We start from the raw sequence: 16,336 nt of genomic DNA on the forward strand, positions 1-16,336 counted from the left end.
TGTAATTGCTGCCAAACGTGCTTCAACAAAGTACTGAGTAAAGGGTCTGAATACTTATGTAAATGTGATATCAGTTTTTTATTTTTAACACTTTTGCAAAGAAATCTAAAAACCTGTTTTTGCTTTGTCATGGGGTATTGTGTGTTGATTGATGAGATAAAACAATTTTTTAAATACATTTTAGAATAAGTAACGTAACAACATGTGAAAAAAGTCAAGGGGTCTGAATACTTTCCGAATGCACTGTATATGATTAACTACAGCAGCTATTAGAGCTATTTGATGACCTACAGTAGCTATAACAGAAGAGCCTTCACCTTCAGGGACTACATTTCCCACATACACACACATACACACACACTCCGTGGTTGCATTCGTGCGTGCATGCATACACGTCTGTGTGTGTGTGTGTGTGTGTGTTTCTGGGTAATGTAGGGGGCTAAGAAACCTAACCCAAACATTAGCTCTTGTTTTGTTGTTTCTCTAAAAGTCATGTTAGTGCAATAATGACAGACACACACACACACACCAGCAGGAAGTATGCCCCTGCTCTGGAACATGTTATTACCTCCTCTCTCTCTTTTTACCTTTCCCTTTTTCTCTGTTCTTTGTTCCTCTCTCTCTCTCTCTCTCTCTCTCTCTCTCTCTCTCTCTCTCTCTCTCTCTCTCTCTCTCGCTCGCTCGCTCTCTCTCTCGCTCTCTCTCTCTCTCTCTCTCTCTCTCTCTCTCTCTCTCTCTCTCTCTCTCTCTCTGTCTCTCTCTCTCTCTCTCTCTCTCTCTCTCTCTCTCTCTCTCTCTCTCTCGCTCTCTCTCTCTCTCTCTCTCTCTCTCTCTCTCTCTCTCTCTCTCTCTCTCTCTCTCTCTCTCTCTCTCTCTCTCTCTCTCTCTCTCTCTCTCTCTCTCTCTCTCTCTCTCCCAGTTCAAACTCCATTCTCCTTTGAGACGAAACCCTTAGCAGATGGATGGAGTGATGTGGAGGAGTGGAACAGAGGGATGAATTGAAAAGAGAGAGAAGGGAGGAGTCATTGGATGGAGGGATGTGAGCCATATGTAGCCGTTCCTCTGAGGTCAGCTGGCTCTAATCAAAACACACTCTGGGTAGTCTCACGTTCTCTTTCTCTCTCTCTCTCTCTCTCTCTCACACACACACACACACACACACACACACACACACACACACACACACTCCCTCATATGTAGGTCATATGACCTTCAATGTCATGCGCATTATTATACCCATTATTCCACAGGGATATGAGGAGTGGAGGAGGAGGAGGAGGAGGAGGAGGAGGGAGAGGAGGAGGAGGAGGAGGAGGAGGAGGAGAAGGAGGAGAAGGAGAGACGAGGGGCATGGAAAGAAGAGGAAGATGAGGGGGAAAGAGGGGGAAAGCGAGAAGAGGGGGAAGATGTGGGGGAAGAGAGGGATGGAGAGAAGAGGAGGGAGATGATGGGGAAAGAGGGGGAAAGAGAGAAGAGTGGGAAGATGTGGGGGAAGAGAGGGATGCAGAGAAGAGGGGGAAGAAGAGGGGGAAAGAGGGGAAAGAGAGAAGTGGGAAGATGTGGGGGAAGAGAGGGATGGAGAGAAGAGGGGGAAGAATAGGGGGAAAGAGGGGAAAGAGAGAAGAGTGGGAAGATGTGGGGGAAGAGAGGGATGGAGAGAAGAGGGGGAAGAAGAGGGGGAAAGAGGGGGAAAGAGAGAAGAGTGGGAAGATGTGGGGGAAGAGAGGGATGGAGAGAAGAGGAGGAAGATGAGGGATGATACAGACACAGGAACCGGTAGGTTCAAGCACATTCTACTAACTCACACACACACACACACACACACAAACACACACACACACACTGTCTATCTTTCCTCTCTGCCTCCATCTAGAATACCACAGCCAGCCAGATGCATATAAATCCCAACCTATCAGCAGCCAGCTGGTACACATGGCCCTGACCAATCCCAGGGCAGAACCGGTCCAGGAAGCTGCTGCTCGCCAAGACAATAGCCCCTGGGTGAATCAGGACGGAAATTATTTGCATTCTTTTTTATTATTTCTCTGGTTCGAGGGGATATGTCTCAATAAAGTTATATGGTTAATTTGGGTCTCAATAAAGGTGATGTCACTGAACAGAAAAGCTTTTAATCAGTTCTAGATGCTTCTATAAACTGTATCTTTGGGGTTTTATTGGATTTTTCCTTTATCTGTGGGCTCTGTTTTTTATGATTGTTTTAATTGTATTTTTCCTTTATTTATTCTTTACAGTTTTGGCCCCAGGAAGTATCATTAAAGATGTGACTCAGCAATATGACATCATTATCATCAAACCAATCGATGACATCCACAAGACGAGTGATACTATTGGCTCTCCCCAACCAAATAGAAGAAAGGGAGGAGCCAATAGTGACAGTCTCAGCCATCTACAATAGCTAACTACAGTTGAAGTCGGAAGTTTACATACACCTTAGCCAAATACATTTAAACTCAGTTTTTCACAATTCCTGACATTTAATCCTAATAAAAATTCCCTGTCTTTGGTTAGTTAGGATCACCACTTTATTTTAAGAATGTGAAATGTCAGAATAATAGTAGAGAGAATGATTTATTTAAGCTTTTATTTCTTTCATCACATTCCCAGTGGGTCAGAAGTTTACATACACTCAATTAATATCTGGTAGCATTGCCTTTAAATTCTTTAACTTGGGTCAAATGTTTCGGGTAGCCTTCCACAAGCTTCCCACAATAAGTTGGGTGAATTTTGGCCCATTCCTCCGGACAGAGATGGTGTAACTGAGTCAGGTTTGTAGGCCTCCTTGCTCCCACACACCTTTTCAGTTCTGCCCACAAATTCTCTATAGGACTGAGGTCAGGGCTTTGTGATGGCCACTCCAATACCTTGACTTTGTTGTCCTTAAGCCATTTTGCCACAACTTTGGAAGTGTGCTTGGGGTCATTGTCCATTTGGAAGACCCATTTGCGACCAAGCTTTAACTTCCTAACTGATGTCTTGAGATGTTGCTTCAATATATCCACATAATTTTCCTTCCTCATGATGCCATCTAGTTTGTGAAGTGCACCAGTCCCTCCTGCAGCAAAGCACCCCCACAGCATGATGCTGCCACCCCCGTGCTTCACGGTTGGGATGGTGTTCTTCCGCTTGCAAGCTACATCCTTTTTCCTCCAAACATAACGATGGTCATTATGGCCAAACAGTTATATTTTTGTTTAATCAGACCAGAGGACATTTCTCCAAAAAGTACGATCTTTGTCCCCATGTGCAGTTGCAAACCGTAATCTGGCTTTTTATGGCGGTTTTGGAGCAGTAGCTTCTTCCTTGCTGAGCGGCCTTTCAGGTTATGTCGATATAGGACTCGTTTTACTGTGGATATAGATACTTTTGTACCTGTTTCCTCCAGCATCTTCACAAGGTCCTTGCTGTTGTTCTGGGATTGATTTGCACTTTTCACACCAAAGTACGTTCATCTTTAGGAGACAGACGCGTCCCATGGTGTTTATACTTGCGTACTATTGTTTGTACAGATGAACGTGGTACCTTCAGGTGTTCGGAAATTGCTCCTAAGGATGAACCAGACTTGTGGAGGTCTACACATTTTTTTCTGAGGTTTTGGCTGATTTATTTTGATTTTCCCATGATGTCAAGCAAAGAGGCACTGAGTTTGAAGGTAGGCCTTGAAATTCATCCATAGGTACACCTCCAATTGACACAAATGATGTCAATTAGCCTATCAGAAGCTTCTAAAGCCATGACATCATTTTCTGGAATTGTCCAAGCTGTTTAAAGGCACATTCAACTTAGTGTATGTAAACTTCTGACCCACTGGAATTGTGATACAGTGAATTATAAGTGAAATAATCTGTCTGTAAACAATTGTTGGAAAAATTACTTGTGTCATGCACAAAGTAGATGTCCTAACCGACTTGCCAAAACTATAGTTTGTTAACAAGAAGTTTGTGGAGTGGTTGAAAACTCCAACCTAAGTGTATGTAAACTTCCGACTTCAACTGTATGTCCCTCGTTCAACTCACCAACTGTACACCTGGAATGTCTATAAACTATTAAAATGTAGATCATGTGTAATCAGTTAGTAACTGGAGGTAGAGCTGTAAGCAGTCATTGTTGAGCACAGTGCTCATTCCTCTAGCAGTAACTGGAGGTAGAGCTGTAACCAGTCATTGTTGAGCACAGTGCTCATTCCTCTAGCAGTAACTGGAGGTAGAGCTGTAACCAGTCATTGTTGAGCACAGTGCTCATTCCTCTAGCAGTAACTGGGGGTAGAGCTGTAACCAGTCATTGTTGAGCACAGTGCTCATTCCTCTAGCAGTAACTGGAGGTAGAGCTGTAACCAGTCATTGTTGAGCACAGTGCTCATTCCTCTAGCAGTAACTGGAGGTAGAGCTGTAACCAGTACAGGATGCTGCATTAGCCTCTGTCATTAAAGGAAAGAGTCACCCATTTTGAAAGTTGTATTGTTTTTGTGCATCTCTGAACGATGTTCTATCCATTCCCTGGGTCATTTCTTGTTTTCATGTGTATCCTGGGCAGAAATTCGTCCGGTATGACGTAGCATTGCGAAAAATCTGGTCTCACTACACTGGATGTTAATAGGAATACGACTTTAAGATCACGAAAACGTATATCATGTCAGATTTCAATACTGTCTGATATAATAACGTGGGAGGCTGTCTTCTCTCAAATGAGCCATTGATCATATTTTTGCGCTATTCCTACCTCGAGAAATGTGTAATTTAACTGAGGGTGTGGCACGTTTCTCCTATTTGTCTGCCTCTTCAGTCCAGCATGCATTGCATGGTGCCGTTGCATGGTGCCGTTGTGAATGTCAGACTCCACTCTGAGGGGCACATCGATCTGCAGGTCGAACATGGGGAGATTGTAGACTCCTAAATTGATAGTGCAGTTTGTTTAGGCGATTTTACAGCTAACTAGCTACTTGGAAGACACATTTCAGTTGAATGCATTCAGTTGTACAACTGACTAGGTATCCCCCTTTACCTTTCACATGCTGATATTGACTTTGGTATTGTTGTGTGTAGCTGCATTAGCATTAGCATTAGCATTAGCATTAGCATTAGCATTAGCATTAGCATTAGCTAGCCAGCCAGCCCATAGAGAGAGTATTGCACTGTGGGTTTTGTAGCTGCTAAAGATTTCCAAAATGATTTTCAGATGTTGCTACCAACATTATTATAACGACAAAATGAAACATTTGTTCACAAAAAAATTTGTTCTGACATATTTTTGTTATTTAACACTGTAAACTATAGTAATTAGTGGTTTTGGGTGGATTTTTCCTTTAAGAGTGGTGCACATGACCTTGTTGATGGTGGAAATGGCTTGTCTCATTATTGAACGTCAATTTGTCCGACGGTTTTTATATCCATTCATCATGATTAATTACACAACAAACTGCGTAGTACTATTTTAGAAATATACTTTTCTTTCTTCAAACATTCATAGAACATTGTGTAAAAGTATCATAAAGTAAAAAAATATATATATTACCCACAATCCTCTAGAAACAGAGCCAGGTGGCACTATTAAGTATTCTTAACTTGCAAAAACGTAATAATTATACTCAAATATCAATGTCTGACTACTACTTTATTATTGTAAGTAAAGATGTAAAACATAATAGAATCAAGTAAGAACAACTTATTTAGTTGTTAGTTAGTTAGATTGACTTTTAAAAAATATTAAGTAATCATAACTTATAAAAACTCAATAACTTTAGATTAGCAGAACACAAATAAATAAAGTTATATTAACTCAATAGCCTAATGTTAACAGTACTCCAAAACAATAAGTTATAAGAAATCTTACTAAGTGATACTATGAGATAGTACCACGTTTATGATTTGAGTTCTACTGCCCATTGGAGATGCTTGAGTAGCCACTACTCAATTTATTTAATGAGTTAGGTCGTTACTTTTAGTCAGAGACAGAGACAGACAGACAGAGACAGAGAGACAGAGAGACTGAGAGACAGAGAGACAGAGAGAGAGAGACAGAGGAGAGAGATAAACAGAGACAGACAGACAGAGAGAGACAGACAGAGAGACGGAGACAGACAGAGACAGAGAGAGACAGCGAGAGACAGAGAGAGAGAGAGAGAGAGAGAGACAGAGAGAGAGAGAGATTAGTCAGACAGAGAGTGAGAGAGAGAGAGAGAGAGGAGACAGAGAGAGCGAGATAGAGAGAGAGAGAGAGAGAGAGAGAGAGAAAGAGAGAGAGACAGTCAGACAGACAGACAGACAGACAGACAGACAGACATACAGACAGACAGACAGACAGACAGACAGACAGACATAAAGAGATCAGTCAGTCAGAGAGATCAACTGAACCACTTCAGGTAAAACCGTACCTCACACACTGGACCTTCACTTGACGATGACCATGAGCATAACTCACAGGGCCGTGCTCTGACAACCAGGTGTGTGGGGGTTGGGGAGGGGTGTTGTGGAAGCGTGTGTGTGTGTGTGTGTGTGTGTGTGTTGTTTAGGCCTACAGCAGGTGTTTTGTAACTCCGGTCCTGGAGAACCACTAGTTGTGCAGGTTTTTGCTCCAACCCCACTAGGAACAGTCTCTGTAGGAGGAAGCTCAGCAGTTGTCACAAAGTGCTTTACAGATCCCCAGCCTAAAACCCCAAAGAGCAGAAGAAATGCAGAGGCAGAAACACAGCAGCAGGAAAACCCTGAAGAGCAGAAGACAAGTAGAAGCAGAAAGACATCTGACTCTTGTACAGCAGCACACACACACACACACACACACACACACACACACACACACACACACACACACACACTCAAGCAGTACAGCAGCAGTATGTTGAGAGTACAGTCACAGGTATGGAAGACAAGTTGAGACACAGGTCTGTTAACTCACACCAAATAGATCCTACAGAGAGAGAGAGATGTGAGAGAGAGAGGTGAGAGAGAGAGAGAGAGATATGTGAGAGAGAGAGAGAGAGAGAGAGAGAGGTGAGAGAGAGCGAGAGAGAGGTATGTGTGAGAGAGATATGTGTGAGAGAGAGATATGTGAGAGAGATATGTGTGAGAGAGAGATATGTGAGAGAGAGAGATATGTGTGAGAGAAAGAGAGAGAGAGAGAGATGAGAGAGAGAGAGAGAGAGAGAGAGAGAGAGAGAGAGAGAGAGAGAGAGAGAGAGAGAGAGAGAGAGAGAGAGAGAGAGAGAGAGAGAGAGAGAGAGAGAGAGAGAGAGAGAGAGAGAGAGAGAGAGAGAGAGAGAGAGAGAGAGAGAGAGAGAGAGAGAGAGAGAGTCTCCTATTTTACTCACCAAACTGTGTGATTTATGTGTAGAGTGAGTTATAGGTCCATTATAGGCCTAAAGCAGTATTTGGTGATCTTGGATGACAGTAAGACCAGTATGGTAGGCCTATAGGCTACAGGCTGGGTAGGTGTGGGTAAGACCAGTATGGTAGGCCTATAGGCTACAGGCTGGGTAGGTGTGGGTAAGACCAGTATGGTAGGCCTATAGGCTACAGGCTGGGTAGGTGTGGGTAAGACCAGTATGGTAGGCCTATAGGCTACAGGCTGGGTAGGTGTGGGTAATACCAGTATGGTAGGCCTATAGGCTACAGGCTGGGTAGGTGTGGGTAAGACCAGTATGGTAGGCCTATAGGCTACAGGTTGGGTAGGTGTGGGTCAGACCAGTATGGTAGGCCTATAGGCTACAGGCTGGGTAGGTGTGGGTAAGACCAGTATGGTAGGCCTATAGGCTACAGGCTGGGTAGGTGTGGGTAAGACCAGTATGATAGGCCTATAGGCTACAGGCTGGGTAGGTGTGGGTAAGACCAGTATGGTAGGCCTATAGGCTACAGGCTGGGTAGGTGTGGGTCAGACCAGTGTGGTAGGCCTATAGGCTACAGGTTGGGTAGGTGTGGGTCAGACCAGTATGGTAGGCCTATAGGCTACAGGTTGGGTAGGTGTGGGTAAGATCAGTATGGTAGGCCTATAGGCTACAGGTTGGGTAGGTGTGGGTCAGACCAGTATGGTAGGCCTATAGGCTACAGGTTGGGTAGGTGTGGGTCAGACCAGTATGGTAGGCCTATAGGCTACAGGCTGGGTAGGTGTGGGTATCAAAACGTTTCACTCCTGGTTGTCAAGTTATTATTTTCTAAGTCATCATGGTTGGCAAACACCAGTAAATACTGTCATGGTGATGCCTCAGGGATTTGAGCAGGATAGTTGGTTGGAATGGAGCATGTGCCTACCCCGGGGGTGTGCCCTGCAGCTGAACAAGCCCGAACCAGCGGTGTGTGTGTGTGTGTGTGTGTGTGTGTGTGTGTGTTTGTGTGTGTGTGTTTGTGTGTGTGTGTGTGTGTGTGTGTGTGTGTGAGTGTATAATCCAAAAGTAAAAGTTTCAGTAGCCCAGTAACCCAGTAACCCAATATAAGATCGTGCTGTTTCAGCACTGACACACTATTTCTTAGGACTCCAAAAATGATATTTTTTACTAAAGGTTGATAGGTAATGAAAACGTTGACAAGATCATTAAAAAAAACGCTTTCACCTACCTGCTTGTGCCGCCGTCGCCTCGTGAAAAACAGTGATGGAGAGGAGGGGGAGGAGAAGGAGGAGGAGAGGCGATGCCATGCGCGTTGAGCTCCATAGTCGGTCCATCTCCTGGCACAAAGTCTTTCTCGGTAAACCGGGAACTGTCCCGTGCGGCTGGCTCCTATACCTCCCTCCACGCGGCTCACACACACCTGTGCTTAGGGGCTCGAGACTGCGCGGGTATAGCGCGTGTGCTTATCGGCTGCTGCAAGGACCTGCGTCCATGTCTGGGAGCGCGCAGTGACCAGGTGGATGTGGTAATGATATCGTGCGCGGCAAACGGTAAAAACTGGAACTGGTTATATCCCGATAATCGTTATCCGGTTCGAAGTCAACTTCTGTTAAGAAATAGGTGGAGTTTGACCTAAAGGAAACACATCCAACAAAACGTTGAATCCTTTTACCCCGCTCTTTCTTTTCTCCCCTCTTTTCTCTTCTCTTTCTTATCCGGATCTTATCCTTTTGATGGACAAAAAGTCAGAAATATAAAGCAAATCCCTTTTATTGTATTTATTTCCTCCTGAAAAAAAAAACAATAGTCGTTCACCCACTGCAACCAGTCAACTCTTCTCTCTCTCTCTCTCTCTCTCTCTCTCTCTCTCTCTCTCTCTCTCTCTCTCTCTCTCTCTCTCTCTCTTTTCCTTTGATCCCTCCCTCCCAGAAGATTGTCTCGCGCAGGGAGCGGAGTTGTTGCGGTTAACAAGCGGTTGTCTCGTGCCTGTTGAAGACAAGGCTCATAAATTACAGTGTGTGTGGAACCAGCTCGTGCAACCGTTCATCAACAGCAGCAATTAACTCCTTTGATTTACCCCCAATACACTTTCTCTCTCTCTCTCTCTCTCTCTCTCTCTCTCTCTCTCTCTCTCTCTCTCTCTCTCTCTCTCTCTCTCTCTCTCTCTCTGCCTCTCTCTCTGTCTCTCTGTCTCTCTCTCTCTCCCTCTCTCGCTCTCTTTCTCTCACAGTTTTAGCTCATTATTTGCATGTTATAATTGGTCCAATGCAAAAGACATGGAACATGCACAACTAACCTACTTCATCTTATTACCTGCCTCTTTCACTGTTGTTTCAACTAATTATTATTAAGTTTATAATTTTCAGTCCAAGTGTTAGGTGAACTAAAAATGTGTTCACCCAAACGTATCTCCAATTTGAGAAAACGTAGGCAAAAATTAAGTCAACTTAAAATGATGTGTTTGGTCAAATTGTCTTATATGTTCATTCAACTGGAAATTATTATTTACTTAAAGAAGGCTGGGGAACTAGTTACACACACACATACCGTGATTTTAACATACAATGTTTTCAACTTACATATTTAATACACATTGACATACATGAAAACAAGAGCTGCCTCCACTATTCCAGCACCATTTCAACTTCAACATCATCAAATCACCTCTGCTTAGTCTAATACAGTGACAACTAAAAGATACCAAAAACAATTTAGTCCAATCAACAAAAGCTAAATATGATGTGGCTGTCCATGGTTCTGATTTGCCATGGTTTTGATTTGAGTGTGTGTGTGTGTGTGTGTGTGCGTTTGTGCAAGTAGAAAAAACATGTTGACTCACCCGACTTGAGTCAATGCCATCCTCCTCTCTTTCATGTTGACGAAATGGTCTATGACTGTCATACAGCACACGCTTTTATTTTTTGTTGTCCTAGGCTACCTGGCTAAAATGCTTGCTCGCTAGCCTAATTTCCTTTCATGGGCAACGTTAGCTAGTTAGCATTATCCTACTACATCAAGCTACATATTGAACTTCCATACTCTCAGGCCAGGATGCACAACCACTTATGAATTAATGGTTGGATCAGAATCGCCATTATAATCATTGGCCAGTACGGACAATGAAGTAAAACCCCAAGTCCAAATCCCCATCTCCATCCATGGCTAATTTAGGAAAGGACCAATTTTAGCTAGCTAGCTAACCACCGGAAGACAACAACACAACAAGATGCAACAATTCAAGTTGTTTCTGTCAATGACGTATTTCTCTTGATGCGATGTGATTGGAGTGAAGCAGATTCCAAACTGGCTTCACTTGACAATTTTTTTTGGTGCCCCAGAACCATTCACAGTTTAGCTCAACGCTTATTGGCTATTATTTCAAGGGAGGCCAAATGCTCACTGGCTTCCCTTGCATTCAATGCTACGGTCGGCAACATGTCATACTCTTTTTGACCAGACAGCATCATATAGATGGCCTACACATACAGAGACAGAGGGGCGCTGTTTCGCTCGCTCGGATGCTTTCTCCGGTGAATTGAAGGGAGATTATGAAACAGAAAGAGACGAAAGATACATTATTGTATTTCATTTTCTTTTTTTCTTGGTCAATTGTTTGGGGAAGCCTGGCTTCCCTTGGCATCCATGAATACACGCCACTGCACAGACATGGTGCTGACACAGACACGGTCCTGACACAGACATGGTGCTGACACAGACACGGTGCTGACACAGACACGGTGCTGACACAGACATGGTGCTGACACAGACATGGTGCTGACACAGACACGGTGCTGACACAGACATGGTGCTGACACAGACATGGTGCTGACACAGACATGGTCCTGAAGATCGGAAGGCCATGAACCAAGAGGTTGTGAGTTCAAATCCCAGGAGAGGACATGTTAAATAATAATTACTGTATAAATGAACATGAACAATATCAACGTGCGTCAAATATGTAAATTGAAAAAACATTGAATGTTAAAAGCACTGTGTGTGTATGTAACCATTTGAACAGCCTTTTTAAGTTAAGATGCCCAACTAATAATTTATAGTTGAATGAACATATGAGACAAGTTGAGCAAACACATAATTTTAAATTGACTGAATTTTTACTAAATGTTTTCTCAAGTTGTAGCTAAGTTTGTGCCAACAGGAAACACTTTGACCATAAAGTGGAGTAAACTATATAAAGCTGTGGAAGCAGTTACTTAATCATGATTAGCTGAAACATGTAGATTTTATTTACAGTGTTCCATTACTACACACACACACGCAAGCAAGCTAGGACAGGAAAACTGTGCTGCCCTGCTAATAAAAATATGCTGCTGCAGATTCCAAATTCCACTGCCTGTCTCTGCCCAACCCGCTCCTTACACACACACACACACACACACACACTCACACACCACTCATACACACCGCCTAAGGATTACTATTTAAGAGGAGGATTCTGTAAGGCTCTCTGCTTCCAGTCAGGGTTGTAATCAACCTTCATGTTTCATCACTTTTAATGTGGATAAACAGTGAGCCAGTTGATATGAGTGTGTGTGTGTGTGTGTGTCTGTGTGTGTCTGTCTGGTCTGTGTGTGTGTGTGTGTGTGTGTGTGTACGTGTGTACGTGTGTGTGTGTGTGTGTGTGTGTGTGTGTGTGTGTGTGTGTGTGTGTGTGTGTGTGTGTGTGTGTGTGTGTGTGTGTGTGTAAGGATAAGAGCTATCAGTTCATGAGGATACAAAGAGGTTTTTATAGTGAATACGTTGTGTCTGGAGGCAGATAGAGTCACACAGCCCCAGGTCTCTCCTGTACTGAATCCTGACATTGTGTCTGAAGGTTGATTCATCATAGATCAGTGAATCCTGACATTGTGTCTGAAGGTTGATTCATCATAGATCAGTGAATCCTGACATTGTGTCTGAAGGTTGATTCATCATAGATCAGTGAATCCTGACATTGTGTCTGAAGGTTGATTCATCATAGATCAGTGAATCCTGACATTGTGTCTGAAGGTAGATTCATCATAGATCAGTGAATCCTGACATTGTGTCTGAAGGTTGATTCATCATAGATCAGTGAATCCTGACATTGTGTCTGAAGGTTGATTCATCATAGATCAGTGAATCCTGACATTGTGTCTGAAGGTTGATTCATCATAGATCAGTGAATCCTGACATTGCGTCTGAAGGTTGATTCATCATAGATCAGTGAATCCTGACATTGTGTCTGAAGGTTGATTCATCATAGATCAGTGAATCCTGACATTGTGTCTGAAGGTTGATTCATCATATATCAGTGATCTTCTCTCTCCTCTAGTTTTCCTCCTCTCCTCTTCCTCAGCCATCTTCCTCCTTCCTCTTGTAACGGAGGTAGTTCCGTGAATAGTATGAATAACCGTTAGCGTTCAAGACCTAAATATTAGAGACCTAAATATTAGAGACCTAAATATTAGAGACCTAAATATTAGAGACCTAAATATTAGAGACCTAAATATTAGAGTTGCTCCCCCAGCCAATACCTTGGCTTAAACTCAGTGAAGTCAGTGGGCTAACATAGTCATGTGGCTTACAGGAGACCTCTGTTGGAACACCAGTCAGTCTCACTCTATCCCTTCCTCTTCCTCTCTCTCTCTCTCTCTCCTGCCCTCCTCCCTTTTATGGGAACAAGATCACCTCTCTAATGTAGCACATCTGTTCTTCACTCAGGATTGACAAACTGGCTAAAGCTGACATTGAAACCTGTGAGATGGTTTTGATTGTTTCTCAATGCTTTCACACAGATTATTTTGTGGAGCTCATATCATCAAATGTAATTCTCTCGCTCTCTCTGTCTCGCTCTCTCTGTCTCGCTCTCTCTCTCTCTCTCTCTCTCTCTCTCTCTGTCTGTCTGTCTGTCTGTCTGTCTGTCTGTCTGTCTGTCTGTCTGTCTGTCTGTCTGTCTGTCTGTCTGTCTGTCTGTCTGTCTGTCTGTCTGTCTGTCTGTCTCTCTCTCTCTCTCTCTCTCTCTCCCTCCCTCTTTCCCACACTCACACTTTAACACACAGGGTTCTGTCCCAAATGGCCCCCTATACCTTATAGGGCCCTGGTCTAAAGTGGTGCACTACACAGGGAATAGGGGGCCATTTTGGACGCAGGCACATAAACATGTTGAGATGTGAGGAGCCAGCAGGTATCCAGGTGACAAAAAGATACACACACACACACACATGCACACACACACACACACACACACACACACACACACACACACACACACACACACACACACACATTCCCCCTTTCCCTGCTGTAGATATATTCCATAGTTCCAAGGTGATCTACCCTCTTCCCTCAGGTAGGAAGTTTTAAACGTGTGTGTGTGTGTGTGTGTGTGTGTGTGTGTGTGTGTGTGTGTGTGTGTGTGTGTGTGTGTGTGTGTGTGTGTGTGTGTGTGTGTGTGTGTGTGTGTGTGTGTGTGTGTGTGTGTGTGTGTGTGCGTGCGTGCGTGTGTGTGATCATCTGGTCAATGAATATTGATAAAAAAATAAAACACATTTCAATCGATTGAATCCAAATCAATGTTGGACGAGCAAGATGGCGTCTTCAATGCATTTATGTTTGTTAAGTTTGTCCTGTTGTAGCTTCATCTCCTTATTGGCTACTACTGTTGTTTTGTATCTGCATGAGTACAGTTTAGGGCTACATGATCCCAAGACGCTGGCAATTTAAACAATCTGATCAAGTTGATTGTGCTGATTAAACAATCTGATCAAGTTGATTGAGCTGATTAAACAATCTGATCAAGTTGATTGAGCTGATTAAATAATCTGATCAAGTTGATTGAGCTGATTAAACAATCTGATCAAGTTGATTGTGCTGATTAAACAATCTGATCAAGTTGATTGTGCTGATTAAACAATCTGATCAAGTTGATTGAGCTGATTAAACAATCTGATCAAGTTGATTGAGCTGATTAAACAATCTGATCAAGTTGATTGAGCTGATTAAACAATCTGATCAAGTTGATTGAGCTGATTAAACAATCTGATCAAGTTGATTGATCTGATTAAACAATCTGATCAAGTTGATTGAGCTGATTAAACAATCTGATCAAGTTGATTGAGCTGATTAAACAATCTAAGTTGATTGAGCTGATTAAATAATCTGATCAAGTTGATTGAGCTGATTAAACAATCTGATCAAGTTGATTGAGCTGTTTAAACAATCTGATCAAGTTGATTGAGCTGATTAAACAATCTGATCAAGTTGATTGAGCTGATTAAACAATCTGATCAAGTTGATTGAGCTGATTAAACAATTTGATCAAGTTGGGCTCCCGAGTGGCGCAGCGGTCTAAGGCACTGCATCTCAGTGCTTGAGGCGTCACTACAGACTCCCTGGTTCAATTCCAGGCTGTATCACAACCGGCCGTGATTGGGAGTCCCATAGGGCAGCGCACAATTGGCCCAGGTTTGGCCGGTTTAGGCCATCATTGTAAATAAGAATTTGTTCTTAACTGACTTGCCTAGTAAAATAAATAAATTGTGTTGATTGATTGTTTTGAAAACTGTGGTTGTGCAAGCCTAGTGCTAAAACGATGACATCATATCTGTATTCTGACATCTTTCTAGACTTAGACAGAGAGGAAGAGGCCAATCTCCTTCACTCTCGTCAAATATCTGTCCACGATAAGCAGACCGCCTGCTTTCCCTCCTTTGCGACAAAAACTCCCATTGTTAGGGAAGAGACAAGACCATCTTGTCAGTGAGAATCTGACATTAATTACTTTCTGTTTTCCTCTTTAATGAGATATCTAGGCCACACGGTGGCGCCAAACCTCAGCACTTTCACCAAAGCTTCACCACAAGGATCAACCGGAGATACTGTAATAATAATAACAATGCCATTTAGCAGACGCTTTTATCCAAAGCGACTTACAGTCATGTGCGCATACATTTTCACGTATGGGTGGTCCCGGGCATCGAATCCACTACCCTGGCGTTATAAGCACCATGCTCTACCAGTTGAGCTACAGAGGTGTCTGAGCAGTTTTCATCTAATATAACGATCTGAAAGTGATTAATAAAAGTGGTCTGAAATGGAATCAGGTTAAAATCAATTAAACACAAGATACATTTGGGTAAAAAAAACTGCCAATGTCTAACTGTTCAACCTAGGCCAAAATATTTATATATTATATGAATAATGTCTAAATGTTCAATCTAAGCCAACATATTAATATATTACATTTTAGCAGACGCTCTTATCCAGAGCGACTTACAGGAGCAATTAGGGTTAAGTGCCTTGATCAAGGGCACATTGACAGATTTTTCACCTAGTGGGCTCAGGGATTAGAACCAGCGACCTTTCGGTTACTGGCACAACGCTCTTAACCACTAAGCTACCTGCCGCCCCAAATATTCAATCTAAGCCAACATATTAATATATAATATTAATATACGGTAACCTAATTGGTATTTTAACCAGGCAGTGATGATCACAATTTGTTCAAAGATCAAGTTTTTTATTTATTTAGGTAAATTTAGAAGTCTTTCAGCATTATTAGTTATTTTAAAAAGTTGCCATTAAAAAACGTTAAATTACTAAAAACAAATATTAATAATTTTATTCGCAATCAGTGTTTCCTAAAATCTTGCACGTTTCATAGTGTAGGCAGCATACTGTTCTGTAAACTCAGTCTTTATCCACCAGAGTAGTACATGTGGTCCTCTGTAGCTCAATTGGTAGAGCATGGCGCTTGTAATGCCAGGGTAGTGGGTTCGATCCCCGGGACCATCCATACGTAAAAATGTATGTCGCTTTGGATAAAAGCGTCTGCTAAATATTATATTATTATTGTTAGTTTTTCCTTGTTATGGATATATAGCCTAGTCCAGGGATTGGCAACTTTGATGGGGGTGGGGGCCACAAAAAATCTGAACTCATCATGATGGGCCGCAGTCGCGCCGCCGCCGCTGTCCCACGAGTTATGTGTTGCAGTTCTACCCAGTTTGCCATGCGGTGTAGAGA

At 42.8% G+C, this 16,336-nt stretch overlaps 1 protein-coding gene across 1 annotated transcript in view; it reads right to left on the reverse strand.

Annotated features, from left to right (window-relative positions):
- LOC121533046 (collagen alpha-1(XI) chain-like) overlaps window positions 1–9,185 on the reverse strand; it is a 77,160-nt gene extending 67,975 nt beyond the window's left edge. The window contains exon 1 of the mRNA XM_045211695.1: window positions 8,562–9,185. Within this exon, the coding sequence (XP_045067630.1) occupies window positions 8,562–8,667 (106 nt within the window). The 5' untranslated portion in view covers window positions 8,668–9,185. The remainder of the gene's footprint in view (window positions 1–8,561) is intronic.
- Between the last annotated feature and the right edge of the window lie 7,151 nt (window positions 9,186–16,336).

The sequence above is a fragment of the Coregonus clupeaformis genome, chromosome 38 (genome assembly GCF_020615455.1).
Source record: "Coregonus clupeaformis isolate EN_2021a chromosome 38, ASM2061545v1, whole genome shotgun sequence".
Classification (NCBI taxonomy): Eukaryota; Metazoa; Chordata; class Actinopteri; order Salmoniformes; family Salmonidae; genus Coregonus; species Coregonus clupeaformis.